Below are 14,714 nucleotides of genomic sequence, written 5' to 3' on the forward strand. Positions count from 1 at the left end.
ATCATGAATTACTCATACTTAAATCGATTAACTTATTCTCACACCGGAGGTGAATGGGGGATCATCCCTCACATTCTTCTCTTTGCATGCCGAAGTCTACTCACTAAGGCGAAGACAAGGTCGGCAGAAATTAGGTTGTAACATTTGGCGTCGTCTGTGGGAATACGGGATTAAGTTCTCAGATCTGAGATAATGACTAACGCAAATGATGAGCAGGGCCCTCCAGGGTGGGTTCACCGATCCAAAAACCAATCCTACTTGGCAAACTGTGATAACCCCTCGGAATCTGGGGGGCAATTTTGAGGATGAGGCCGATATAATTCCAAATCCTGAGGAGCAAGCGATGTTGAGAAAGATGTGTTGAAAAGTCGGGCAAGGAAAAAAGAAAGTCCAAAGAAACCGATGAGGCTGAATTGGCGAGGGCCAAGAAATGGGAAGCCGATGCCAAGCTGAGAAGGGAGGAGTTGAAATTGGAAGAGAAGGCACTTAGAGCGCTGCTTGAGGAAACCGAAGGGGGAAAAGGCTCTCGGAAAGAGAAGCGTGTCTATGTTGAGGAAGATTAGTCCACAGACTCTGACTCACACTGCAGAAGGAGGAGAACGAAGGTCACTTTGACTTCGGACTCCGATCAGGAAGAGGCAGGCGATGTGTATGGCACCAGGCTGACCAGGCTTGAAAAGGCCATGTTCGGGGATAGAAAATTCAACCGAGAACCAGTGGTGACCGAGAGATTGAGTGTAATAACCCAAAAATTTTGGACTTTTTGTAAACCTTATGAATAGTGATTTTGCTGATTATGCTGAATAAGAAAATTTTTCATGCCACACAATGTAGCAGTTCTTTTATTGATATTCTGAGGTCTTATTAATACTCTATATGGTATATAAATGTATGTAAAGATCGTCAGAATCCAAATCCGAACACTTTGATTTTTCTCGAAAACCCACCAGATACCGAAAGAATTGTGTATAAGGTAATATGATAAAAAGGATTTAAATTCAAGGATTTTTAGAGAGGATCATAAAAGGAATATAAAATATTGAGAAAGGTTTAGGGGAACCTAAGTAATAAGATCCCAGGTATGATCCCTTAAACGATAAACGAGAACGAAAGTTAAGCGAACCGTATAACAGATAAGCGGTCATTGGCCAAGTAATTAGGCGTTAATTAAAGAGGTTATAGACATAACCGACCATCTTCTTTGTAAGACCGACCATGTTCTTGACATGGTGGTCGGTTATAGGGTGGTCGGTTATGTCTAGTTAAGTTGGCTTCTGGTTTTAAACCGACCATTGTGCAAATTTTGACCATGGTCGGTTATAAGTTTCAGTCAACATTTAAAAAGAACACATAACCGACGACTGGTGGTCGGTTTTGAGCAGATGACATGGCACCACGTGTGCACACGTGGTGATACGTGTACAAAGTGACCCCACTTACTGGTTCAGGATAAGGATACATAATCGTCCACATGCATGGTCGGTTATGACCATTAAATCCAACCATATATCATAGCCGACCAGTGTTAAACCGACCACACCCTGTCGTCGGTTTTAAGTTTTTAACCGGCCGTTTTTCGTTAAAACCGTCCACTTCTGTTGCCCTGTTCTCTGTAGTGATCACAAGCAATTGAGAACTAGTTCATGGCTAATACCGGGGTTCAACTAATCAGTAGAATTTTCTAAAAGAGGAATTCATAGTCTCATCTAATCTTAGAAATGTTGCAATGTCTGGTAATCACGCTTTGGATGATTTGCAAATATTTATGGATGGTGCAATCAACCAATTTAGTACGCGAGTTGCAGGAAAGTTTTCCCCGACACTAAAATATAGGAGAAAATGAACAAAATTCAACCCTAAAAGGAGTTGAAGCAAGCAAAGTAAAGAGCCTAATTCTTTTGAAATGAAGGTAGTTTTGTACACGCACGTCAATTTCAATTACTCCAACACAAGGTCTCCGACTGAGGGGACAAATTTGCTTCTATTTCTTCTTCTCCTTTTCCCCCCTCAATTTTCTGACTAAAATATCCTACCATGTTATGCTTTGCCATTTTCCATGCATTTCCCCTATATTCATATCTACAATTGTTGATAAAATCAAATAACAACTTTAGATTAAAAAAACTACTACTACCATATATGTGTAAGAGAACCCCAAACCCAAAGTATTGAATATGAAAAAGACATTACAAAACAATTCAATGTCAATATTAATTTGATGATACACTTCAGTGAAAGAGATGGCATGGGGACGAGGAGGTTTACATTATGTACTGTTGGAGCTCCTTCATTCCACAAACAAGGAAAGGGTTTAAACAATGGACACATGATGTGTTTGTGTATAAGATATATATGCCATTTGATTAACTTGAAACCTAAAAATCAAAGAAAATTGACAGACCACATTATAATGACTAAGGGGTCCAATTTATATTTAACAGTTTATTTACATATATATCCACTTAATTTTCTTCAAGATATTGTTATAAAAAGGTGGCCCTGTTTAAATAATTGGATGTGTTTTGTTTGTTTGATGACCCATCATAATTATATATTTCCTTTTAAATAATAAATAAATATGTGGTTGCGGCCCTATTTTACCAAAAGTCCCACCTATATAAGTTCATATACTAGCTAGGTTTGCTCAAGGGGAGACAAACACTTCCTTGTGCACTTCCATTTGTTAGATACACTAGCTTATTTCCAAAGGAAAGTAATTAGTGGAAATACTTATAATTATTATGTCAGTTAAATGTTTCTTGATGGAGCTTATTATATCTATAGCATAATTCACGTGGTAATCCACGGACGCAGTGATGATTTGCCAGTAGAAAGATCCGATTTCAAATAAAAAGTAATTGAAAAAGATAATTATGGTGTCTCTCATAATTAATTAAGGTGATTACCAACCTACTTGAACCAGTGGGCCTTTCTTCTAAGGTTTGTGGAGTAATTTTGAAGTTGAATACCGATCTTATTTTAGTTGTTAAATTTGACCTGATTGCTATAGTTTTATACTTCCTATTTTTTATTTAAAGTAATTTGCGTAATGTCTGTTAACCAATAAATTTAATTATACATAACTATTATAAAATATTGAGTAATTTATTACTTCAAAAATCAAAATGTAGTATTTAATAATAGGTAGCATGTATATCTTTAATAACATTTTATTGATTATATTATTATAATTACAAAAATATTCAGTTGAGGCAAATAAATTTAATTTTTTTTATCGTAGCTAACCATAAGCCGTTATCCTTCAGGTGCGCACTGGTAAATCCTACGGGCTCACGCAATAGCCTGTGAATCACGTGAATCAAGGTAAACCGTAATAACTTGCAAATCACGTGAACCAAGGTAAACCGCATTTAACGAGATATAGTAGGAAGAACAAGTTATTTAGACTTTAAGATGGACTTGCGAGAATAATCTATTTATATATTATAAGTGGGTGGATAACCCGTCCCTTTATGTATCCTATTTTAGTTCGATAAATTTTTTTAACTTTAATTTGATTCATACATTATTCCTTTTTTAGATTTTGTGTAGTCATTTCTAGGTTTGTATAAGATTCACATCGACATTTGACCCACTATTAATAATAGAAAGTTGGTAAACAAATTTTAAATTTATGATATTTACGGTAAGCTCGTAAATATAAATATAAATTTCAATTTCAATTTCAATTTTGGTAAGTTACTTAATAATATGTTAATATCGGACAATGTGAGAAAAATTATCCCATGCCGCATGATTAAACATATTCTATTTCATTTTTTTTATCGTAGATAACCTGCAACCGCTACCCTTCGGGTGTGCACCGGTAAACCCTACGCGTTCACGCAATAACTTGCAAAACAAGTGAACCAAGATAAAACGCATTTAAGTGACATGCTCTCAGGAGATTTAATCATAAATTCTACTCACGTGGATTTTATTTCATTTTTATTAATAAAATATGTATCCCCTCTTTTTTCTATCTGATTGTAAGTCAAATATATTATTATTTTAATAAAAAAACATAATTATAAGACTAAAACATAATAAAGGTATATATTAAAAAATTGTTGCTTGTTCTAAAATGCACAAAAAAAATATTTTACTAAATTAATTTTTAAATGCAATTATTGTTACATATTTAAACAAAATTTATTGTGTTAATGTTATTTATTCCATAATTACATTTTTTGACCATATATACGTATTTTATTTATCTTATTTACTATCATAAACAAATGATTAGAATACTCTAATTTAAAAAATTTCAACTTAAAATATAAATTTATCGCTAAAAGTGCCCTAGATACTCGCTACACGGTATACCTACCCGACCTATCGTCCAACTTTACATTAACACACGCTAATATGCATATTCTTCTTTCGACTTGGATTTCATTTATTTTTTTATAAAATTTACATTGACACACACTATTATGTGTATTCTTCTTTTGACTTAGAAGTCATTTAATTCTTTATAAAATAAAAAACAAGACATGTAATGCGTACTCGTATAGTTTTTTATTTATATACAAAAACAATTAAAAGCTGGGGAAAATTGGGAAGCGGATGCGTAGGAAGCGGATGCGTATCCCGCGCACACCTTTGTTATGCGTGTTCATTGACTTCTTACACCGGTAGACTTATAAGTTTATTTATATTATGCATAATTTGAACACTCATGTCTTTAGTACATGTTGAGTAAGCATTTTGGGCACCCTCTTCCGCTGCCGGGTATTTGGGTAATTAAGGCTTTCATCTTATTATTATTATTATTTAATAAAGTTTGATTAATAATTTTTCAAAATACTGCGGGGATAAAATCTAGTGAATTTTAATGTTGGCTAAAATAATAATTTATAGTTGAATCAAATACAAGAGAAATGTGGGACAGAATCGGCATAAATTAAGTGGCAATATCTTGATAATGAGAAGTACCTAAATTGACTTATATATGCATATATTCGTGACCACCTTAACTTTTAATAATGGTGCTCCAAAACATGAGTGGAAATGGGCAAAGTCTTGGGAATATTTGGCAATTAGAATAAGTTTAGTAGGAACATTTCTTGGAATTTGACAACCTAAACAGAGTGGAGGAGGCGCACCTTTTGATCTTGATTGCCCATCAATTCACTTGGGCTTTCTTCCACCAAAAAAATAAATATACAATAATCTTAGAATTTCTTAGTTTATACTTGCACAAATCTCTATTAGGAGAATATAAACACAATTATTCTATATGTTATTTGCACTCTACGAAGTATATGCACAAGTTTTGTTCTAGTATTACATTTCCTCTTAATGCATAAAGAGGATCAAATTGGAGTTTATATATTGGACAACAAAATAAATCCTTCAAAGAGTATATAACTAGATTCTAGATATATTGCCTTGTGAATTGTGAATGTCAAGGTGTTGGGCCTTACTTGGAGATTACATTTTCATTGGCCCGCCTTATATTTGGACCCCAAACGCACCAGGAGTGAGCCTGCTTTTGCATGTATAACAATGAATTTTATATGTCAATAATAATCCTGGCAGCGGCAAATTTTATTACTTTATCTTAATTATTAATATGCCAATGCTAAATACATGCTATATCTTAATTTCATTATCGTTGATTTTTTTTTTAATTTATCGAGGTTCTCCCATAATCAGAACGAGCCCAGCTTTCAAATTAAGGACTCTACAAACCAAAAAAAAGTATAAAGTACAAGGGATGTGTATGATTTTTTTTTTAGAATTATACACTGATTTAAGATATATATTATAAATAATCAAAAAAATAAAATCTAATCAAACTAAGTTAAACCAAATATCATGTATAACAGTTTAGAACGGAATCGGTGGAGTTTAAACTATTAAATTATACAAAATTTATCAAAAATATCACTTTTTGTAAAAATATTTGTAAAAATACGAATGCGGGTTCCATATGAGTTTGAAATGTTTGCATATGTGATTGCGTACGAGGTTGATCCATATTTTTGCAAGTATTTTTTGTAACTTGGGTATTTATGCAAAAATCCCTAAATTATATGCAATTATGTCTTTATCTGAGAGCATAAATACTATTTTTGAGAATATCTTCGACTTTAAAAATAATATATATAATAATGTATAACGAAGAAGGATCAATAGATTTATTGGTGTTGATATCCGGTATCATTTTCAGGTAAAGATTGATATGATCAAATCATTATCAGTTTATGAGACAGCATGAAATGTGTCAATGTTCAAAATTGATCCCCCACCGAATATATCAAACTAAAACCCCTGTAAAAAGTTGTGATGAACCCATGTTCTCAAAGGCATCCATTGTTGTCCCATATGCTATGCCCATCTGCTTTCGAATTTGTTGTGGTTATAAATTTTGAATAAGTATGTGGCGCCCCATTATTATTTTGGCTGGCTTCTCAATATGGATTGATGAGCTTCCATTATCTGATAACTCTATTTCTTTTCTTTTTTTCTCTCGAAATTTAGCTTACCACCCACCTGTCTGAAGAATTGGAAGTATTTTTGCACATGCACTGGTCGTTTTCTTCTTCCTTGGACAATAATAAAAATAAGCTTTGTTAATTTTATTCTTTACATATTTGACGAGTATAATATCATACATACCTAGGCATCGTAGGCTGTGGCGGAATTTATATTTCAAATCAGGGCTAAAAAAATTAATATAAATTAATAAATTATAGTTAAATTATGATATCAATCGATCTTAAAAATATTTTCCTTTAAATTTTTTAGCTAAAAATCAAGATTTGAGACTATAATTTTTTTACTAAATTTTGAAGTTCAACTGCATTTCTAGTTTATTTTCGTAGTTTCTTCGTCCCGATAAAAAATGCATAAAAGTTATCAAAAATAGTTTACCTGATTGTAAAATAATAATATTTGACACTTTAAGAACTTCTTTGAAAATAATAATAAGTTTTATTAAAGGAATATGTTCAGGTTGACATATCTAATTGTGCGATCTGGCCCATTTTTCATTCATTTACACAACGAACCGAGTACAAACAATATGAGCCTTTTCAAAAATTAATCAACCAAATAAACAAACATATATAAGCGTTCGGGCTTTGTCCAAAAAATATAGAGAGATTAATGGGCTATTTTGGGGGATGAATAGTGATCCAGTACGCCAAAGGCCCAAATAATATATTGGCCCATCCTGGCTTGACAGGACAGGCGAGTGCGGGTAGAGTAAGATGCGAGTGCAGATTGCGAATTTGAAACCCTAACTGCAATTTGGGGAAAGCGTACTTGCTACTCGCCTTCTCCAACCTTGGATCTTCAATTCATTAACTGCTTCTCCAATTCATGTAATCATACCTTTATTCTAAATCTTCTTTTGGTTTACTAATGTTTTTGTTTTACTTCATTTCATGTTTTTTTTACACATGGTAGTGTGTGTGTTAGTTTTTTTTTGTCACACGTACCACACTAGAAAATTACTATTTGCTTGTGTTAATTACATTTTGTATGGAATTTATATTTAACTAAAAATCCTCATTAATTTAGCCTGCAAACTAGTAATTTGATTGTACTATAATATGATTGTTATTATAAACACACCCTAGCGCCGGCAGAGAAACTGTTTCACCATCAAAACTTACATTATACACATCACTTCTCTCTGTCCCCTTTGTGTTCTCTGGTGAAAAGATAAAACTTCCTTAAGCTAGGTGCAGGACATATCTACTCGTGTTATGATGGAAATCTATTGAAATGTTATATCACGTGTGACAAACAATACCAATGCGCAATACAACGTTGCACGATTAATAATATGAATATGCAATACGAATAGGATTGTGTATGAGAAATGAGTCTATACCGCTGAAGAGTTGATCTTCTAGCACATTGCGGCTGACTGTCTTAATGTAAAATAAGTTTAGCTTCAATGTTTTCAACATCCAAGCATATAGTACTTACCTAAAGTTTACAGTTGTTGATTGTGTTCATATGTCACAGCCATCAGCTTTGTAGGTCAAAAAACTAGTGGCTTGGAATCATGTATCAGTGATCTTTATAAGTCTGAGTAGCGTATATTGCATCTTCCTTTTAGAGTGAGATAAGAGACTGATTTTTAGAGAATGGCCGAGCGTGCAATTTTACATGCTCGTTGTTTTTAGCGCATATCCTAACTAACAGTGTTTATATGACTTTTACAAGCTCTACATATAATTACAAATTTATAGCTGCTATTTATCTGTACTTTTATCCTTCCTTTAGGTACTCTGTAAAGCGTTTTCAAGACAGACATCAATGGTATTAGATCTTGATCTGCCATCAAAAGATCATCAAAAAGTTGTAGAAGATAGTGTATCACATTTAAGCAGAATTGCAAAGAATTGTGGATGTAAAACACCTAATGGAGATGGACCAACTACTGGTTCTCTGCAGCCTGCTGAAAATGACAAAGAGTACTCTGGAAAAACTTCAGGTGGATGCACATCAAACAGTAAACACCGAGCGCATGCCAGAGGCGTTGTAGATGTGAATTCTTATAAAGACTTGGAGCCCCATGACAGCATGGAGTTCGATTCTAAAGAGGATGCCTTCACATTTTATAAAGAATATGGGAAGTCCGTGGGATTTTTCACCATAACCAAGGCAAGTCGGCGATCAAGAATATCTGGAAAGTTCATTGATGCAAAATTCGTTTGTACCAAATATGGCAAAAAGCGAGAATCTGTGACAACTGAATATCCACAATCTGTTTTTGATGCAAATGACACAGAAAACACTCCTGTCAAGCGCAAACGAGGCCGGACTAATGAATCCTTGTCAAAAACGGATTGCCAAGCTTGCATGCATGTTAAGAGAAGACAAGATGGGAGATGGTTTATTAATGATTTCATCAAGGAGCATAACCATGAAATTTTTCCAGATCAAGCCTACTATCTTCGTGGTCGCGGGAACATAGAGTTAGGTAGCAATCGTGTCACTTCTTTGCATGTTATCCGGGAAAGGACAAAAGAGATATATGTTTCAATGTCTAGAAAATCGGGTACAATTAAGAAAGTCGAGAAAAAGAAGACTGAAAATGATAGTAGACATAATTTGGCTTTTAAGGAGGGAGATGCACAGATATTGCTTGAACATTTTCTAAACATGCAAGTTGAAAATCCTAACTTTTTCTTTGCAATAGATTTGAATCCAGGACAGCAATTGAGAAATGTCTTCTGGGTAGATGCCAAAGGAAGGTTTGACTATGAACACTTTTCTGATGTAGTATTCTTTGATACTACTTATATCAAGAACGAATATAAGTTGCCTTTTGCTCCCTTTATTGGTGTGAACCATCATGCACAGTTCATGCCACTTGGATGTGTGTTTATTGCGGAGCAGGGTAAATCCAATTTTGTTTGGGGACTGCAGGCATGGCTCAGAGCAATGGGTGGACGGGCTCCAAAAGTAATTTTAACCGATCAAGATAAAGCATTGAAAGAAGCAGTAGCTGAAGTCTTTCCAAATTCTCGCAATTGTTTTTGTTTATGGCATATTTTAAGTAAGATTCAGGAGAAGCTTGGTTATGTCATGAGGCGACATGAAAATTTTATTGCTAAATTTAACAAATGTGTCTTAAAATCATGGAAGGAAGAACAATTTGAAAAGAGATGGTGGAAAATGGTAGATAGATTCGGCTTAAGAAATGACACGTGGATCCAGTCTCTATATGAGGATTGCAAACAGTGGGTTCCGACATATATGACAGACATTTTCTTGGCTGGGATATCTACACCACAACGTTTAGGAAGTATTAATACTTTCTTTGATAAATTTATACAGCGAAAAACTACATTGACGGAGTTCTTAGACCAATACAAAGCATGTCAACATGAGAATTTTGAGGAGGAAGCAAAAGCAGATTTTGAGACATGGCATAAACAACCCGGCTTAAGATCACCCTCGCCATTTGGAAAACAAATGGCACTGATGTATACACATGCTATTTTTAAAAAGTTTCAAGTTGAGGTTTTGGGTGTGGTTGCTTGTCATCCAAAGAAAGAAAGTGAAGATGGTTCAACTAAAATAGTTAAGGTTCAAGATTTTGAGGAGAACCAAGATTTTGTGATAATTTGGAATCAAAGGACCTCTAGTATTTTCTGCTCTTGTCACTTGTTTGAGTACAACGGTTTCCTGTGTAGACATGTGATGATTGTTCTGCAGATGTGTGGCATCCATAATATTCCATCTCAATATATTTTAAAACGCTGGACAAAGGATGCAAAGAGTAGGCAAAATACGGGGCATCTGGAAGTGGCTGAATCACGAAATCAACGATACAACAATCTCTGTCGACGAGCCCTTAAGCTGGGTGACGAAGGGTCTTTATCTGAAGAGAGCTACAACATAGCATTTAAAGCTCTGGAAGAAGCTTTGAGAAAATGTGAGAAAATAAAATTTTCCATTCAAAGTTTGTTGGAGCCTTGTTCTCCATCACTTCGCAGTCTTCATGATTTAGAAGAAGTAAGCCAAGACAACTGTACAAGAAAAAGAACTAAAGAAAGTTGTGGGTCCAGAAAGGGTAAGGTATGTTGGTCTGTGTGCGGGTTTGTCTTAATTTGAACTTTTAATTGGGATCATTTGGCATGCATGTTTGTGTTTATTATGCTTGTGAAGTCTTTAAATTTTCTTAATAATGCCATGGATCTGAGTAGATTGTTTGGTCTTCAATTCAGGTACTGCTAGAGTCCGAGGCAATAGGAATGCACATGGGATGGCAACAGCTGGTATGTATTTATTTTCTAGTTTACGTTCTACCAGGGGTTAGGAAAAAAACATAATACCAGGGGTGGCCTCCCTCTAAGCTAATAAATCAATTGCTTTAGGCCTCCAAGTTTCGAGGGCCTCAAAAAAGCCTTTTCTTTTTGCTCAAAAATGCCTTTTATTGTCATAATCATGATTTTAATTTATTTATTTTTAAATAACACATCTGCCAATTTTTTGATTTCCAGGACGCTTAAATACCCCTTAAACAATTTTATATATTTATTCAGGTTACATTTTACTTTTTTATATCTTATTACAACATTACTTTCCCTGCTCCCTCTGTCCCTTATTTTTACTTTCATACTTTTCATGTCTGTCTATCTCTCTTTTATTAACATGTCATTCTCCACCTCTAATTATCTATTCTCCTGAAAATGTCTACACATGTCTTCACCCATTCTTTATCTCTCATCCTCTATTTAATTTCTGTTTTATTTCCAGGGCAGTTCATAATCTGGTGTTTTACAGTTAGAGTTGTCAAGTTGTGAAGCACTAGAGTAAAGTGCCTGGGCTATATTATATTATAATACTGACCTACAAGAAATAGGCCATGTAATTCAATTAAACTCTGCATTAAATAAAGTTGGAAAAATAAATCTGATATAGCATAATATAATTTTTTTAAAAGAAATTAGTTTTCACCTTTTAAAAGGCCCGAATTTATAATACCTAGGACAACCCTGCTTTCTACTTGTACATGATGCTTTTTAATTGTAGATTGGAAGCAATAGACCGCCAGATGGTATCAATGAGGATTTGATGTATCGTGGTTCCATGTTGTAGGCACATTCTGAGTTTAGAGCACCTACTTTTGATTGTTGTTATGAGTCACAGGAGGGCGTACAAGTGATGGTATGGGCATTATTCTAACAGTGGTCTAAATATTATAGTGTTAAGTGTCAACCATGTATTTTTTGGACTTGGATGGCATATCTTAGATCCATATTTTCATACTTAATTTAGGAGCAACTAAACACAAGAGTTCCATCCCTTGATGCCTATTTTGGAACTCAACAAAAAGTTCATGGAATGGTAAGCTGAGATATCCAGTTATAGCTATGCATTTGTTAAGAGCTTTATTATGCATATATATGTGTAATGACTAGAATTGTCTCCCTCTTTATTATTTAGGATGCATCAAGTTCCTTATCTTTGAACCGCAATGATTATTTTGGCAATCAACAGAGCATGCAGGAACTGGTAACAAAAATATTATTTCTGTGTTTATCTTCATTGTTTTAACTGTTTAGTTTTTCTACTGGAATTTGACGAGAGTGTCTGGATATGGCTATGCATATATTTCAGGGACAACTAAATTCCACAGTATCACTGCATGATGCACATCTACTGTCTCAACAAAGATTGGTTGGGCTGGTATGAAACTGACATATATTTGTGATGCACGACTGCACATACTTTAAAAATAGAGTAACAGCTGTTTAAATTTCTGATTGTAAGGTTGGATTATAAATTTATTTAAATAAGAGTCCACCTCCCCTATAAAGGACTCTGATACTAGGGGTGTGCACGTGTCGGTTCGGCTCGGTTTTTAACGAAAACCGTTATCAAACTATGCATGTCGGTTCGGTTTCCTGTTATAATTTAATATAATGCTAAGAAAAAGGAAGGTTTTTCGTGTTATATTAGCCCATGATGTGTGATCTTTTACGATCTTGTTTACATAACCAGCAACCTAGCTACTAGCTAGTACACGCGTTGAAGATGGTAAACTTTAAACAGTGGGGTAAAAATCATAATCAGAAGAAAATTTGTGTAGGAGAAGAAAAAAATAATTTAACTTAAAACATAATAAAATTATTAGGATGTGAGAATGTGATACAATAAACTATAACTGTGATCGAATAAATTAGCTTACATAGTGTGGGATAAGTGCATATAATCATATCTGTATAAAATAATATAATAATTATTTTTAAAGATAACATAAAACCGTTACCAGACCGTTCCATCAGTTCGGTTACATTTTTTTTCGTTTTTGTCGGTTTGGTTTTTAATCTTTCGGTCTGGTTTCGTTTTTATATTTGCTCACCCCTATCTAATACAAAGATGCCAGTGTCACTATTTACGAATAAAGGGAGGTCGTTTTTTAGGAGGGGGTGGGGGGGCTATTAGTTACATATTGTTCAATAAATGACGTTGTGTATACGGGGAGGGTGAACAAGGAAACTAACCTGTGACCTTGGTTATAGACTCATAGGGGAGAGGGAAGTTGTCCTGCCGCTAAGCTCTTAACAATTTAATCAGAGAATCATAGTTGGTAAGTTGTGCCCACAATTACAAAGTCTCAAGATTCATGTTACATGCAACAAAGATGGGCTAGAAGTGCATATTTTTTTAACTTATTTGATCTTCAATACAGAAGTCATAACTTTATTTTATAATTCTCCCGTAAGTCGTAACTGATGTGTTTTATTGACATGTTTTACTACTCCATATATCATTTTGTAGGGGCAACTTAATTTCAGGCAACAAACCATGCAGGGGTTGCATCAACGTGCAGCACAATCTGCGAAATATTGTATAGCCTATTGTTCCTGAATTAGATTTTCTTGTTATATTGTTAGGTTGGGCTTATAAGATGTTTTCTCTTTTACTTGTTTTCCTGTTTTACAGGACCACTCTGATGTGAGGCCTGTGCTTTTGCATGCCATGCAATCAAAACAGATGCAGTCAAAGCATTTCGCACATTAATGTCAAGTTAGAGATTAGGCTCCAGTTTTTTACATATTTTTTCCAATGTTGTACTTTTTTTGTAAACTCGTGGGATTGCATGAAGGGAATCTGTACCTTGTTGGTTGGCCGTCCTGTATGCATTTTTAGTTGGATACACCTTTGAAAAGTCAATCATTGTTGCTTATGATAGAATATCTTACTTGGAACTATAAGATGCTTTCGGATCAGATTCTACTGCAGTAAGTTTTTATGGTTTCGGCTCTTACTTCAAACTATTCTGTTGGTAATTGGTTTCAGTCCCCTGTAATCGACATCCTAGATGTTGATTCTGTCTTGAGATGTTTTTAAGAAACGTCTTTCTTGAAGCTTACACTGTTTATTGAACCAAAAACTAGAAAGGTGAAGAACCATGTTGCTACAGTTTCACTGGCAATTCGTGGTTTCTTCTCAGCTGTGTACGTTTCTTTCTATGTAGTTGCATCTTCAAGTTTTACGTTAGCTTAGATTGCGTTGTGTCTCGGGACATGAAATTTGTTCCATCTTAAGAATTTTAAACGACGTGAGTTTAGTTCTTTTAATTTCTCAATTTTTAATAATATTTGAATGTTTTTGAATTTAAATAAATTTGTACTAGATTTTAGGTTTTGGTTATGAGTAGTGTTATGGACCAACTCTTTTTATCAATTTTTTACCAAATGATATGACATGATAATTTGTAATTTGTGTAAGCATGAGGGTCTTTATTATTACTAGAAAAGTTATGGACTATTGGAAAAATATGTGGTACAATGACATTTTCCTTTGGTTATCTGGATATGTGATTTGACAGAATGTAGAATTTAAAAATTATGCTAATACTGCTGCTCATTCCATTGCAATGGCATCCTATTGTCTCCCGGAACGTAGTTTGGCTGTTCATGATTTACCACCTGCATTTGCTTCGATTGTGCAGGGGGATTTGAGAAGTTAATATAAGCTCTTTTCTGTAAAAAAAAAATGAAATTTAAGTTCTTAAAAATGACATTAGATAATGAGATAACAAATATAAAATGTGTGCTTCAAACTTGTGTATCAATAATTTACGTCATAGCAAAATATGTCCCGTTTGTATATGCATGCAAAATAAGTACCCAAAGGAAAATTATTCAAAATATCTATATTTTTATATTTATTTTCAAAAATGCTACCATTTTTAAAGTTTATTTCAAAATTATAATTTTTTAAGTTTC

General features: G+C 34.1%; 1 protein-coding gene across 4 annotated transcripts; it reads left to right on the plus strand.

The window, feature by feature from the left end:
* Positions 1-7,197: 7,197 nt before the first annotated feature.
* Positions 7,198-13,741, plus strand: LOC141712667 (protein FAR-RED IMPAIRED RESPONSE 1-like). 4 transcript variants are annotated; one of them, XM_074515689.1, is made up of 9 exons: positions 7,198-7,334; positions 8,248-10,551; positions 10,701-10,751; positions 11,575-11,643; positions 11,755-11,823; positions 11,923-11,991; positions 12,097-12,165; positions 13,261-13,330; positions 13,426-13,741. In XM_074515689.1, coding segments are annotated over exons 2-9 (2,670 nt in total). In that variant the 5' UTR covers positions 7,198-7,334; positions 8,248-8,280; the 3' UTR covers positions 13,428-13,741. The 4 variants fall into 4 exon arrangements, 1 of the variants encoding a protein (XP_074371790.1); XR_012571641.1 differs by lacking the exons at positions 12,097-12,165; positions 13,261-13,330; positions 13,426-13,741 and having other exon boundaries at positions 8,248-10,546; positions 11,923-11,935; XR_012571639.1 differs by lacking the exons at positions 11,923-11,991; positions 12,097-12,165; positions 13,261-13,330; positions 13,426-13,741 and having other exon boundaries at positions 11,509-11,643; positions 11,755-11,824.
* Positions 13,742-14,714: the final 973 nt, after the last annotated feature.

Source organism: Apium graveolens, chromosome 3 (assembly GCF_009905375.1).
Source record: "Apium graveolens cultivar Ventura chromosome 3, ASM990537v1, whole genome shotgun sequence".
Classification (NCBI taxonomy): Eukaryota; Viridiplantae; Streptophyta; class Magnoliopsida; order Apiales; family Apiaceae; genus Apium; species Apium graveolens.

Excerpts from the sequence above, each read along its gene's own strand:
- LOC141712667 (XM_074515689.1), top strand. The coding sequence starts at position 8,281 with ATGGTATTAGATCTTGATCTGCCATCAAAAGATCATCAAAAAGTTGTA. Across the intron at positions 10,552-10,700 it reads GTGGGTCCAGAAAGGGTAAG|GTACTGCTAGAGTCCGAGGC; the intron begins GTATGTTGGTCT and ends TCTTCAATTCAG. Across the intron at positions 11,824-11,922 it reads AACAAAAAGTTCATGGAATG|GATGCATCAAGTTCCTTATC; the intron begins GTAAGCTGAGAT and ends TTTATTATTTAG.